At 34.5% G+C, this 14,762-nt stretch overlaps 1 protein-coding gene across 1 annotated transcript; it reads right to left on the bottom strand.

Annotated features, from left to right (window-relative positions):
- Positions 1 to 370: 370 nt before the first annotated feature.
- LOC114396502 (DNA-directed RNA polymerase 2B, chloroplastic/mitochondrial-like) lies at positions 371 to 12,847 on the bottom strand. Its single transcript, XM_028358513.1, has 19 exons — positions 11,678 to 12,847; positions 10,444 to 10,659; positions 10,225 to 10,358; positions 10,066 to 10,132; positions 8,816 to 8,874; positions 8,109 to 8,226; positions 7,802 to 7,915; positions 7,460 to 7,591; positions 6,964 to 7,380; positions 5,642 to 5,692; positions 5,086 to 5,156; positions 3,920 to 4,004; positions 3,550 to 3,702; positions 3,380 to 3,454; positions 3,166 to 3,255; positions 3,008 to 3,055; positions 1,943 to 2,057; positions 1,585 to 1,688; positions 371 to 1,200 (listed from the first exon to the last, which is right to left on the bottom strand). Exons 1-19 carry the CDS (start codon positions 12,656 to 12,658, stop codon positions 1,090 to 1,092), a joined length of 3,141 nt encoding a protein of 1,046 aa, XP_028214314.1. The 5' UTR covers positions 12,659 to 12,847; the 3' UTR covers positions 371 to 1,089.
- Positions 12,848 to 14,762: the final 1,915 nt, after the last annotated feature.

The raw sequence follows: 14,762 nt of genomic DNA, 5'->3' as shown, positions 1-14,762 counted from the left end.
CGTCGTTACAGTTAGCAATGCCTCTACACTCAAAAAGCTTTAAACTATCAATTTCATCAAGTATTACCTTCTCTCCCAAATGATTCCTAAAAAAATTATATAAATAATCCCTTGATTATTAGAAATCATGATAAACAGTACCCTCATTATATAATCTTTTTATATTAGTCCCTGAATTCAGTAAAATACATAAACTTAAATACTAAGTCGATAGATATTTCATACTTTAGAAATTACATATAATATAAATTTTATTATTTTATAACTTAGAAAACTAAATTGGTAGTTTCCATCTCGATGTAGGAGGATTATTACATCACGAGAGTAATCAATGGACAGGCGCAACACAAAAAATTCTAAAGGAAATGAATGACCTTTGGGAAATTGAAATGTCTCGTTTATCAACTTTGTCAGCATTAAACCATCTTGAACTGATGACCAATATGGCATTGATTGCAGTCACTAAAATTTTATAAGTTAATAGTACACGTATACTATAATCATGTAGGTACACTAATTCAAACAAAAAATGCCTCTTCATACTTACAAGAAAGGGAAAAAAAAAACCTTGTACAAATGTAAATGAACAGTGTAGAATTCTCTGTTGATTTCAAGATGGTTTTGCAACTATCCATACCATAATTTCCATGGTGACTTGGGAGCAGAACTATCAGATTTGCTACTCATTGTTAATGATGCTCCAAATCCTTGAAATCAATAAATAAAATTCATTGTGCAAACTTCAGTGTCCATAAATGCAAATTTTAACCCTTTGGCTTTCCTTGGAAGCCTCCTGAATGCCGCACGGCACCACTTCATAAGCTATCTCGTATAATAGGTGTACACCCTCAGAATCTTTTCCATCCATACATCACCAGCCAAGTTGGCAATGGGTGAATTTCCTATCATACCACAAAGGTCCTGCTCAAGGCTCTGGATGTCTTTGAAGATATATACAGCAATTGAAATAGCCTTTACAATGAATACTTTCAGAAGAAATCTTGTTGCCATGCTCACAGACATAACATGAAATGTTATCAGTAAGCCCTAGAAGACAGTCCAAGCATTCGAGAAGGCAGAAGATGGTGATCAGTTGAAGAAATATGGTGACTCTAAAACTTCCTTCAAGTCAAAGTCTCCCCGTTCAGGCAAGGATGGAAAAGATAATGATGGGAAAGAGCTCTGAAAGCTCTCCAGTAACTGTTCACGAAATAAATAGATGAGAAATCTAGCAATAATGTATAGATATCAAAACAAAGTAAAAAAAATTATGATAAAAAATTAAATAACAAATCAAGATGCCACTCTGATTCCTTTCTTCTGCAAGCATAACAAAAATTAAGATTCCACGTCTTGTCAAATAACAGTGGCTTAGTTTTCCGATTTTTATAAGCAATGAAGGAAGTACTATCCAAATCCCAGAAAACAATGCACACTCCCCAAAGAAACATCTGTAATTCATTTGCAGACAAATCTAAAATCATTCAGGCTGGGGCCATTTACACTAATGAAATCAGTTTCATCACAAATATAATTATAATACCTAGGAATAGCATTGGATGCAAACAACTATTTAAACCATACATTTTCCAGCACTGGGGTCTCGTAGAGTTCTACAAACTTCTCTCTCAGTATTCTGTTCATTTTATCCACATCGCATGCATGCGTCCAATATGAATCATGAACCCCTACAAGCATGCAGCAGAAATTATTCATCATCAGTATCATAATTCTTTAACAACTAAATATAAGTGGAACCACAAGCTTGGTTCACTTGTTTGGGACATTTGCATGGTATAGGAGTTTGACCCTCTGATGGAATGTCCCTTCTCCTTTTACCTTCACCCTAGGCACCACTTTAGTGGTGGGGCTGGCCCTAGTCCCTAGCAGGGTCCTGTACTGAAAAAGGGGGAACAACAGAGATGGCCTATCAAGGAAATACCTGCAAAACTCAAACCTTCCTTTTTGCAGGCAACAGCAGTCATCATCATATGAGAGCCATCAAGTGAATGAACAAAATTTGGCGGAAATGCTGTCCTCTGCCTTGTGACCATGACCTAGAACATTTGAATTAAAAATACACAATTTAATTCTGGAAAATATAAATTAAAATACCAAAATTTTCTCCCCGCCCTCCCCCCCCCCAAAAAAAAACATGATAGAAATGTCTGTTAACTTGTTTATACAAAAAGATACAATTACTCAAGGAAGATTCCCAAGCATGTTCTGAAGTCTTCCAACTCACTGGAATCACAAATTCCCAAGCATGAAACTTTAACCTTTTTATTACAAGTGATTTTACCCTGCAATTACTTACAAAAATATCCTTTTGTCTTCCTTTTCTTGCTCAGTTTATAAAAAGTTGTTAATGCTTTTATATAGAATTTTCATATACACAAATTGATGAACTAATTTTCAATGTGCAATAGTAAGAAAATTTGATAAAAAAAAATTTATTATCAAATAAATAATCTTACAATGTTCATGGTTATTATTTGAAATTCTTAAAATTGAAAAGGGGCATTTTTAATGCATATTCGGTTCAGTTTATTTTTGAGAAATAATTTCTATTTTACCAGCTCCTTGAGAGATCTATTTTAAAAAACAAAAAAAATCCTGAACATTGGCTAAGAATCTTGAAGTAGGAAATCCAAGATTGATCACAGCAACCACTCAAAGGGCATCATCAGACATACTCACGCATCTTGCATATAAAACCACACCAGCCTGCAAGACAAAATTGCTGTGCAGGCAATATACTGGCAGGTGCTGATGAGTAAAAGATACATGAATAAATTTTTTGCATGCAATGCCATACGTTTAGATATATAGATATAGATACAGAGAATAGCATGAAATTTTGCAGCATTCTTAAAAAAAACCTCAGTCCAAAAATTTATCTTTAAGGTTAAGATGGAAATTATTTTGTGGCAGGGAGGGGGGATCCTAATTTTATTCAAAATACTTCCCATTCCCATATCTATAAAATGATGTGAAGTTTACTTGCCTTATCTGTTTCTCGCTGCAATGTCAAAATTTGAAGTGAAGTTTTGATCTGCAACCATATAACAATAATAATAATAGACTATTAACCTAAAGAATGCCTTGAAATCCTAGGAACTTGAAAGAAGAGATGTAATTAAAAAAAAATCCCATTGCACTCACAATATGCTTTCCTAGTTTACGGTAAGGTTGCACCACAGGAAGTCCAAGAGGAGTGGTCCAGCGCACTGGTTGATTTTCAGAAGCAATTACCTGTTCAAATTGTCTTAGTCATAATCATATAAGTGACACCTTATACTGATGTCATCACTGTCGGCTTAACCAATTTTCTATCCAAACACACACGCATGTCAGTACAATGAGTAATGCAACATACTTTTGCACAGTCACCAAGCCAGCTCATGATACCTCGTGCACCTTGAAACATCTCCTCTAAGGCAGTTAAGGTGACCTGAGAAGTGAGAACGGAATAAAGATTAAACAAACACCACATACATACCTATCCAACAGCTACTAGGCATTTAAAACAATCATCTTAACTCAAACCTTTGCAGCATAACAAGAAGCACCAAAGAGCTCTTTATCATCTGAAATGGCATTCCTTTCTTTCAATCTCCTTTTTATCTGCTCCCGTGCACCAATATAAGTGACACCATACACTGATGTCATCACTGTCTGCTTAACCAATTTTCTATCCACCTAAAAAAAGTTCAAGATCAGCTCAAAATCAGTTGAGAAGGAGTGAAAAGAGAAAAGTACAGCATTAACTAGAACCGGTTACGCAATAAATTATTTTCATTTTCCATTCATGTTTATGATTCCAAACAAACTATAATTTACACTTTCTAACAACTGTAAGTAACCTATATCCTTGCATAAATATGAACCTCATCAGATTAAAAGAACAGAAAAGAACCTGATTAACTAAAGTCCTTGCATGAAGAGCATCACGAAAAACTGCAGGATCTTTCTGAGCATCCCTTTGCATGATGTTTGATACTCTACATAGAAATGATTTCTTTTATAATTGAGCTGTTTAGTTTGAGATCATCCCTCTCACAAGGGAAAATTCACATCTTAAAAAAAGGGCTGCAAAACTAAAAAGAAAAGAAAAGCTTTCCACATATCATAATAACATGAATGGAAACTGGAAAGACTATAGTTCCATAAACATAATCTTTTATAAAAGAAATTTTATTAGAATGAAAAACACAAAACATAAGAGCACAATAAACATCCTCCATAGCAAAGACATAAACAAAGTGGTCAAACACTGCTTCCTTTTATCTTCCAACAATTCTAACACCCCCAACAGTAATGCAAGAAAGTTGGCATGCTGTTTGTAACTGCTTAAATCAACCATTAGTTTAATTAAACTTTGTAAAAATATAAAGAGATAGTTTGAATACTTCCATGCCTACCAATAAGTTTTCTAAGATAATAAAAAAGGCCCAATGTCATCATCAAACTTAACCCTTATGCTCCCAACCAAATGCATCCACCTGAATCATAGAAAAATCCTTGGAGAAATATTTAGCAGGTTAATGCTCATTGAGGCCTCTCCCCTCTCTTCCTCCAGTTAAGATTTCATATTATTCTGTTATTTAGATAGTAATTAGTGATTTAGTACTTATTACTCATTATTAGATTGATCCTATGTAATCAATACTAATCCTATTTGCTCATTATAAATAAAGGCTTAGTGTGGTCATCCTTGACACACATCACTACAGTAAAACATTGTTATACCTCCTAAATTTCTAATTGAGAGGAAAACATAAGAACTTCGAGAGAAAAATATATATATTAAGCTATATGCAACAATTGGTAGCAATCCAATCTATATTAGCAAAATATAACAGTATTTGAGTTCTATATTAGCAGAAAAAATATATATAGCAGGTCCAATCTTGTTGAAAATAACAGTATTTGAGTTCAACTTATATTTGCATTCTAGGCATTATATATTGTCCTGATATGTATAAACAATTCTTTGTTTATCCTCCCCCAAAAAAAGGAAACCTAAATGCTAATTGGTAGCAGTTCAAATTTTAAGCTATATGCAACAATACACTAACTCACCTAGCTGCTATTCCTGAGTAAACATCTGCTGGCTTCTCTCCTGTAACTAGATTGACAGCAGCAGCCCCTAACTGAATAAAAAAGTTAAATTATAAATTACTCGACAGCATTTCTGATTGGCAATAATGTTATGTTCTGAAGTGGAAAATATAATAGAAGGCATGCAAATTTGCCAAGTGATAGGGACAAGAAACACATTAGGAGATGAATATATTAAGGGAACATCAGTTAAGAGTTCTCACTGAACACATGATAATCACATATTTCTGCTCATAAATAAGTACAGGACAACATGAGCATAGGTTTCACCCAGTGCCACTTATGACAAGACTAGTTTGGACAAAGCCCAAAGAGACAACAAACTTGACAGTAAAAATCAACCAAATATTACGAATGTACATAGGTGTGATGTTAATCTATTCAAGCCAAAATCATTTTCAACAATTATCAAAATCTTATGAGCTACATTCAAAACTGATATTCATTCTCTAACTTGAATTCTAATATATAGGACCAAAGAATTGGGGGAAAAAAGAAAAGTGACCAAGGCCTTTACCTTGTCTCTCCCCAAGGCAGCATAATGTTGTAAGCCATTACAGGAGCCATCCTAGGAGAGAAAATTATGGTAGTACAGATTCAGTGATTAGTTAATAAACATGGATTCATTCCATACACAGATGGAAAATGATAAAATTGACAATGACAATTATGAGCATTACATGGTTAATTGGTGATTGATTTTAGACATGAAAAACTAGCAAGAATAGATTAAGCTGATGATTTTACACAATAGTGAAGAGCACAACCCAAATGATGAAAAATGTTAAAGGAATACCAAAAATTATTTCTTAAAATTCTTATATCCATATGAGAAAGACAAGGATAGCCTAGTGCACAAGGCTCCCAACAATGTTGGTATGGGGAGGGACAGATACACAGATACATGCAGTATTACCCATGAACAAAGAGGTTATTTCAGTGACTAGAACCTGTGACCACCATGTCAGAAGGCATCAACCTTACCATTGATCCTAGGCTCATCCTCATCAACAGGAGAAAGATAAAATCAAAATTTAATACTAAAAGAAAAATAATTCACTTGTAAGGAGGGAACATTAGAATCACATAAGGTTTACAATGAGGTTTGTCAAGTTTCTCTCATTATATTCTAGCTGCCAAAGGAATTCAAATCTAGGGACTTTTAAGATGAGCGGTGTATATCAATTTTTCAGTAATGATAACCAAAATTACTACCCTCTTCTTACCAAAATCATTCATGCACTCCAAGTTCTAGTCCCCTATATCATCCATATATTTTTTTACTGTTATCCAGAGGTAGGTAAACAAAAGCAAAGTATATTCAATGAAATTATATGCACATATACTAGGCGATTTAAAAGCCAAAGTAGCCTGATTAACCTGAAAAATGGAACATCTTCAAAATTGAGAGGTTTGGCTTTTGTGTACAGAAAGGGTTAATGTGGCATCACTTTTCCAAAGAAAAATTTGCCCTTAGTTTTTGCTTAAATTAGGTTTTTATCACTATTAGCTCAAATGGTGACTAACAAGCAATGAACCCTAATATATCAATGTTCTTCTATAGCAATTGACAAGAAATATGATGTTCATTACACATAAAAGGAGATAATTAGTTGCTAATCTATTTTTATAAATTTAGAATTGGATATCTTCCACTACACCTTTGTAAGATAAAAATTCTAACTCAACATCCCAACCCAACCCATGATTAATTATAAAGAATTGGTTCAGATTGGTATAATGTAATGCAGTCTGTTTTAGTAGAAGTACTTGCCACTCCTAGTGTCCACCTGATTTATTAGGTGTGGCAGTTTCATACCCTCTAAACCAGGCAAATACCTGATGTACTGGAATATGTGAGATGAATGTTTCTGGTGAAGAACTTCTTAAAGCTTCAGTTAGAGTTATGCACACAGCTAAGCACTGCAATGGATCTTCTGCTTTCAACCACCACCGCCTCCCTTCAAGAGGTTTGTCTGCAGAATCAAATATGTCTTCAAAATGATTTTCAGTGAACGCTAAGCGACCTTCATATGATAGTTTATCAACACCACCAGCATATAGATTTGCCAAGTGTATCTTCAGCCAACGTAGGCCCGACTTTCCAAGAGAGCGTCCCTCTGCAAATTCCAATATACCCCGGCATAAATCTGAACCAAGGTGATTTAAGTGTGGGTGCATGGGATATGCACGCCCTCGGAAATCAAGGTTGTGTGGGTAGTAAAAACCCTCTTCATCCTTCATTTTTCGCGCTACCTGTACCCCACATCGGGCGTGTCACCAGACATAGAATATGGATTACAAACTAATGTACATAATGTTCAAGGAAGCTTACAGCAAGTTTAAGTTCTATGTCACAACGTTGTGAATATCTCTCTCTGTTCTCTTTCTGCAGAGATTTGTATTTCCACTTCCATTTCTTTATCTTCGCTTCATCATCAGTATCTGGCTCGTCAGGTAAAGGAACCTAGCAATAGAAAGTTAAACACCATTTCAAACTATAGTCAACATAAGTCTCTTAAAGCATATAATTCAAAATATAAAATTAATAATCCATAGTCCTTGTAAGATTTATGCATAGTAATAATGAAACAAGTTAACAAGCAATATAATTAGTTGAAAACAGAAAGATATTAACAAACAAACAAACAAGCAGCAGCCATTTAATTGAACTTACATCATCGCGGTCCACCAAATCAGCAATACGGCCTCCACTAGCCCATATCCTGTCTACAACACTCAGTACCTTCTTATTTACCCTCCATTTCGTATGCCCGAGAGTATCCAGAGCCTGATCATATGAGTATTATATGTGTTTATGAAAAAAATCATCCCATAATTCCTATTTAAACAAAAGCATAGTCAAAAGAATGCACACATACACACACATTCAGTTCAAACACTACTCTTCATTGAGTAACACTAATATTTGCACTGTAGTGTACCCAACATGCATGACATTGACATCTATAACAAACTCAGACCTCAAATACAGGCTCTAGTTGCTTCCTAGGGGCCCTCTTAACAGCTTCACGCTGTTGCCTGACTCCATGAGTACGCATGACATAAGAGGGTAAGAACAAGTGTCCACCTTTGTCATAACTGTGAAAGTACAGCAAAGGGAAAATGGAGAAGTCAGCACTTAAGTCAGAAATTCAGCTAAAAGAAGAAAAACAGTAATTGTAAACATTGATTCATGTGCTTGACGGTGTACAAGGAAAATCCTGATTCAAATTTTGAAGCTAATTGTAAATGGAAGTTTTTACAGGGTCAATAGTATAATTGAGTAGAAGAAAAGTACATTGCGGCAAGCATGAAGTATCCTCGACAGCAGGAAAAACAAAAACAAAAACAAAAATCATAACCAAAAAAATGACACCAGGAATTAAACAGGGTAGCCTAATCCCAATGCCAATCAGAAATAGCAAAACCCTTTAACAAAAAACAACCACAGCCCAAGCATTACCACAGAGAAGCTAAGAGATCATTCCTCCACAACCAATTCCACCAAAGAATACTATATTAAGGGGTATAATATACTGATTATCTTCAGATTTTTTTTTTACCTTGGTTGGAGTTTGGACCACCTTCTAGCCCCAATTTATAGCATTAGCTTAAAGAAAAGCTTTAAAATCATACCCAACCATAAAATTGAAATACAGAATGGAAACAAGACAGCAAATTATCATACCCTGTCCAGTTGACCGGTGGAACCAACATAGGCATATAAGGAATGACCATATTTTTGGCCTGTAGAAAAACAAAAATTTTAAAAAGAAATAAATGAGTTGTAGAATCCATGGACAGGAGCAAAGATGGCTATAAATCTAAAAATATACAAACAATATAGGATATTAAGATGCAATCATCTATTGAGAACTGATTGAAATAAACTGTCCATATGCTTTAGCTTTGATTCCCAATTAGATAAACTAATAAACCTCTGAAAATTCACGCCATTCAATCAGAGATATGGAGAGAGACAGGTGAGAGAACAAGAGCCATTTGTTCATTGACAACCAACTCCAATATAGTATGTGATTTTTCCATGGAAGAAACTCTATTAATCTACTCCCAGACACTGAATAATAAAATACGGATCCTAGGACATAACCAATAGCCAAGCTATGAGCTATGGCTGGAAGAGAAGTATATTTAAAAAGAAGAAATAAGCTTTGATGTGCCAAGAGCATGACTACAATGCCAATTAACTACAGGGTTAGCAAGTAAGTTTACCCCCACCCTCCATTGGACACCAAAGTCCATTTAGCAAAATACCGAAGACAATGAAATGACCAACAGATCATAATACTGGAGCGATATCCTTTAATGGGCTAAGCAAAAGGAACTACATTTTGAAGTTAAAGATCTACCTTAGAATTCTCGAGCATTATGTTACAACCTAATAAACCGCATTGACAGCAAAATCTCATTTCCACAACAGTTTTATAGTTCTAGGATCATGGGTTTAGGTTTTTCTATGAATAGGTTAGGACTCTATTGAAGGTAGTATCCTGGTAAAATCACTATACAAAGTCTTACTTACAAGTAGGAATATACATGCTTTAAGTTCCCTAATATATAAACTTATTGTGAATTCAAAGTATAGGAAAAAGATTAAATTGGCAAGATTCAGTTCTAGCTATATTCTCACATATCTCCTTAATTCTCTCTTCTCCTAACATATCATCTGCATCCTTTGATTGTCAAGATTCAGCAAAGGCATTGTTACAAGTGAAAGTTTTCCTAGCCCTGATTCAATTAGGGATCTAACTTATCAGTAAAGAAGTCCATAACATAAATCTCTTTTCCAAACTGAAGGCTCAAAAACCTTGGCAAATAGTAATACAATACCAAAAATGTTACTCGGAGATATCTCAAATGATGAACAATTCAATTTAAACTTCAACTGAAGAACAGAAGGTGACGGAATATACTTACGGTTCTTTCAAGTCCTTTAAGAATTAGAGGGTCACATTGAATAATACCATATCTTCTGCTTGCTTTACTGTTTAAATAAATAAAAAAATCCAGAGCAACAATTTAAAACACTGCTGGAAAATTTAAAGGTGACTATGAGATTCAGAGAATAAAGCTCACATTGACTCTTTTGTCACTGTTTTAAATGAATGAACAAATGCAGGTCGGATATCAGGTGCAGCATCCGGTAATTGATCTGATGGTGGTTGTATATATGCTGTTTGCAACAAGAGCTCAATTAAACGGCTTCCTACCTGTGAAGTGGATAGGATACTATCTCATTAAGAAGCAAACAAATAGCAAAGGAGAAATTTAGAGTGTAGGGGAGGCTACACAAACCTTTGTCTTTATGACTGCTCCCCACGGTTTTGTATCATCCTTGCCCTTCACTAGCCCCCTCACTGCAACTAGCTTTTGCTTTTTCATCAAATCAATGACTTTTTTCCGTAGCTTTTGTTCCTCTTTGATGTCAGCAACAGACTCACCTGCTTTATTTTTGTTGCTTCTATCACCCTTTTTCTTCTTAGTTTTCTCCAAGAACTTGTGTATTCTAACCTGAGCCATCAAATAATAAACAATACATAAGGTTGCACCCATAACAAGATATTCAATTAATATACCTATAGATATAAAATGTCATTCCCAAGGAAGTTTATTACTCCCTCCTCCCTAATTATAAGACCCTTTTAACTAATTCACACTCCTTAAGAAAAATAGTTAATTTAGTTAATCGTATTAAATCCGTCAATTATTTGTACTAACACTCCAAAATTATCCTTTTTATCTCTCTATCTACTTAATTGTTTCTCATTAATGTTTGGAGAGAGAATAATTAAGTAAGGGTATCTAGAGGAAAAAATAATTAATGCATCTAGAAATTAGAAAAGAGTCTTATAAAAAGGAACAAACAAATATTTGAAAAAGGTCTTATAATTAGGGATGGCGGGAGTATTCAGAATAAATGGTAGAACATATATAGGATAATAGGACAAAAAGAAGGAGCATTTTGCCATTAGAAAGGCACAATTTTAAAGTCTTTTATCAAGCCTTATACTTTAATTGTATACATATCAATATGCGTATGTGACTTGAGGAGATACGAATCAGTTTGAGTAGCTAGTAGTGTACTCCCCATCTTCGATTTCATACCTGTAGAGATACCCAAAAAACCCTTACATCACACATATTCATCCCCATCTTATGATTGACACACCTGGCTACCATACCTGCCTCCAAAAAACATTCGAACATAATTATATTTTTTTTCTATTAAAAACCATAAGATGAAAGCCATTACTTTATTACAACATTAGAGGTAACTAAGTAGGTCTTCACCTCAAGATACTCCCCTTCCCCCTCTCCAACCTTTTGAACTTCCTCCACATTCCCATGGGTTTTCTAAGGTTGTTCCTAGGTTAGTCTCCAGTTCTTTTGAACTAACACGAAAGGAATGCCATTAAACTTGCAGAACATAATTCAAAACAGTATGAAGTGAACAATTTAAACTATTTGTGCACATAAGACAGGTCCAAACAAAACGAACACAAACAACACGATGAATGCAACATCCAACCTCATTTTCAATGGCATCACCTATGCCGCACGCAGCCTGCACAACCCTGGCAGTGCCAATGGTGACACGTTCGTTTCCTGTCATCAACAGCCCCATCAACTTATGCATTGCGATAACAGCCATCTTGTCAGCCGGCAACTGAACAAAGTATGGCGCATAGGCCATCCTATTCTTCCCTTCACTATACATCTCCTGTTCCTTGACAATGGCATCCCTCAGAGGCTCAAACCAGCCGAGAAAGAGCGACTTCATGTATGGCAAATTGGGTGCCAGCTTATGCTCACACATGTCCATCAAAAGCTCCCTATACTCCTTCGCCGCCTCTTCCCACATCTCAGTCTCAATCTTAACCTGCCTCCTTCTCAGCTCCTGGTACCTAGACTGCCCCACACCCTTCCCCTGATTCTTCCACCTATACCCAACCACCTTCTTCTGCTTCTCTTTCTTCATCCCCTGCAATAGCTCTTGAATTCCATCAACTGGGGCAGCCTCTTCCTCCACCAATTCATTCTTCTCTTCTTCATTCATCTCCTGCAATAACAGTTGCTGAATTTCATCAATTGGGGCACCCTCTTCCTCCCCCAGTTGACTCTCCACTTCGTCATTCATCTCCTGCCATAAAAGTTGCTGAATTTCATCAACAGCAGTACCACCATCTTCCTCCACATCAGTGGAAGAAACCGCCTCGGCAACACCGGAATACCCTTTGGCGCCAAACTGAAACTGGAAATCGCCACGGGCAATACAGTTTAGTTTTGCCACGCTGGACAGCAAAACCTCCCTTTTGGGGGAGAAAACGGAGCCGTGGGAGAGAGCGAGAAGCCTTGGAGGGTGGAAGTTTTGGCGAATAATACCGCGGCAGACGTGTTTGGCGGCGTGCCGCCACATGTTCGACGAAATGGCGGAGTGAGAGGATTGGGAAATGAGAGGGTTGGGAAGAGAATTGAGTCCCTTGGCGAGGGAATTGGGGGAAGGGAACATCAAACTGAATGGAATAGGAAAGAGAAGAAGAAGAATGAAAAAAAGGGTTCCAAATTCATAGATGAAGAGAGTGGAGACATGGAATGAAAGCGTCGCCGCCTTTAAGAGAGAAAATGGTGTTCTGGGAATGAAGGATGCAGTAGTGCCCACGACGGCTCAAAAACCCTCGTCAGTGACTGGGGTTTTGCATTTACTAATGTTTTCAAAAATAAATAATAAAGTATTTGTTGAATGATAAACTCATAAAAAAAGTATACCTATGGTCTTTAAATATGTAAATTCATTTATTAGCTTAGTTTTTTTTTTTCAGAATTCATGCTACAGAGACTGATTTAATATTCGTAATAAAAAAGAGAGACTAATTTAATAATAAAAAATACATAGTTTTAAGTTTTAAGTAACATTTTATTTTATTTGTTCATGAAATAATATCAATGAAGTTACTATTTGTGTGCAAATTGCTTTAGAATTGATTTTTTTTAATTATAATTTTTTCATATATTTAAGATTTTCGAGTCACTTATTTGGCATGATGCAATTGGATATATCTCTTCTGACTCTTAATTTTAAAATTTTGACTTCTTAATTTATTTAGCAAGTCTCTCGTACAATAATATATCAAAATGATGATCTATTTATTTCATTATTACAACATAGTTTAATTCCATTTAAAAATAATGTCATAAAAAAGTTCTGAATGCTCTATCTATCATATCCCACTATATTTTATCATATTAAGTACATTGATAAAATTATAAGTAGATCAACCCTAATCATTGATACTTCAACTAAAATAATTTCTACAATTTTGTGTATTTCGCATTGAAATGTGACTATTCATTAATATCCATATGTTAGATCTAATATATGATATCACTCTAATATTACAAACATTTTTCTCCTAATATATTATTATTACTCTATCAAAATCTCTATTATTAATTAATTTTCTTTTCATAGTTTCATTTTTGAACTTTTGTTAATATGTGCAGGAAATATAAAAGAAAATATAATCTAAAATTTGTTATCTAAATATCTCTACCTTTAGAGTATCTACAATGTCAAGTCACTTAAATAATTTGACTATCTTAATTTCGTGAGTCTTGTAATTCTATATTTAAGCACTCAACACAAATTTTTACTCCAATGTAATGTTATAAAAATAAACCAATTATTAACCAAATGATACTACTAGGTTAATTAATCAATGATCAAACCAATGAATTACTAGTTAAATTACATAAACGGGTGCAAACTATATTACACCACCACTAGTCCTACCATAGGGACAAATTTAAGGGAGGGGCTAAAGCTTTTATTATATCGGTATACACAATGATGATTAACGTGATTGCTTAATTGTTTAATTATAGGAAATTTTGTTTGTAATAAAGTAATAACAAGGTTACTTAATCATAGGAAATTTTGTTTCTGTTATTTTTTTGTTATCTATCAATTAGACTGATCTTGTATATTTTCCTTAATTAACTAGTGTTTTGCTTTTTATAAAATCATATTGTATCCTTGTACAGAAAAAACAATACACCTTTTATATGCATACTTTATGGCCTTTTACTAATATGGTATCTAAAGTTATCATTTGTTCAAAACTTCAAATATTGATTACAAGGCAGTTTGAGATTTGATATGTGAACATGAGTGGTTCTTAAATATCAAATCCTTTGCAATAACATTATTTATATTTTATTTCCCTGCAATTGCATCTCAATTCTCAGTAAGCAATGAACGAAATCAGTCAGATATCATTCATAACGGAAATATTATAACTACTTTTGATTATGCAAATTTTCCATATTAAGATCATTTCCCTCATGAGTATTCTCACCTACTCCGCCAAATATACTAAACACTAAGTTAGACCTTCCAACAAATTCAAGTATAACAAGGTTTACAACAACTACCAAGATTATAAGATAGGAAGGTCCAAAAAGAATAAAAATTACATTTTATTTATGCACTATAATGGGAAGACCAATCATGATATTTGATTGCAATTATACAATCAATAATAAACTACTAATAACAAACTATAAAAGAAAAATAATTTATACTCAAGTATTTTTCTAAAAAGAAAAATATAATT

Source organism: Glycine soja, chromosome 18 (genome assembly GCF_004193775.1).
Source record: "Glycine soja cultivar W05 chromosome 18, ASM419377v2, whole genome shotgun sequence".
NCBI classification, from domain to species: domain Eukaryota; kingdom Viridiplantae; phylum Streptophyta; class Magnoliopsida; order Fabales; family Fabaceae; genus Glycine; species Glycine soja.
Note: the sequence above shows the minus strand (reverse complement) of the source record. Positions and strands in the feature narration are given on the sequence as shown.

What these genes read in the sequence shown, in the direction of transcription:
- LOC114396502 (XM_028358513.1), bottom strand. Translation starts at nt 12,658, where the DNA reads ATGTTCCCTTCCCCCAATTCCCTCGCCAAGGGACTCAATTCTCTTCCC. An exon ending in GTGATGCCATTGAAAATGAG is followed by an intron (nt 10,660 to 11,677) that starts GTTGGATGTTGC and finishes TTGATGGCTCAG; the next exon opens with GTTAGAATACACAAGTTCTT. An exon ending in AGACCCCAGTGCTGGAAAAT is followed by an intron (nt 1,201 to 1,584) that starts GTATGGTTTAAA and finishes TTTCGTGAACAG; the next exon opens with TTACTGGAGAGCTTTCAGAG.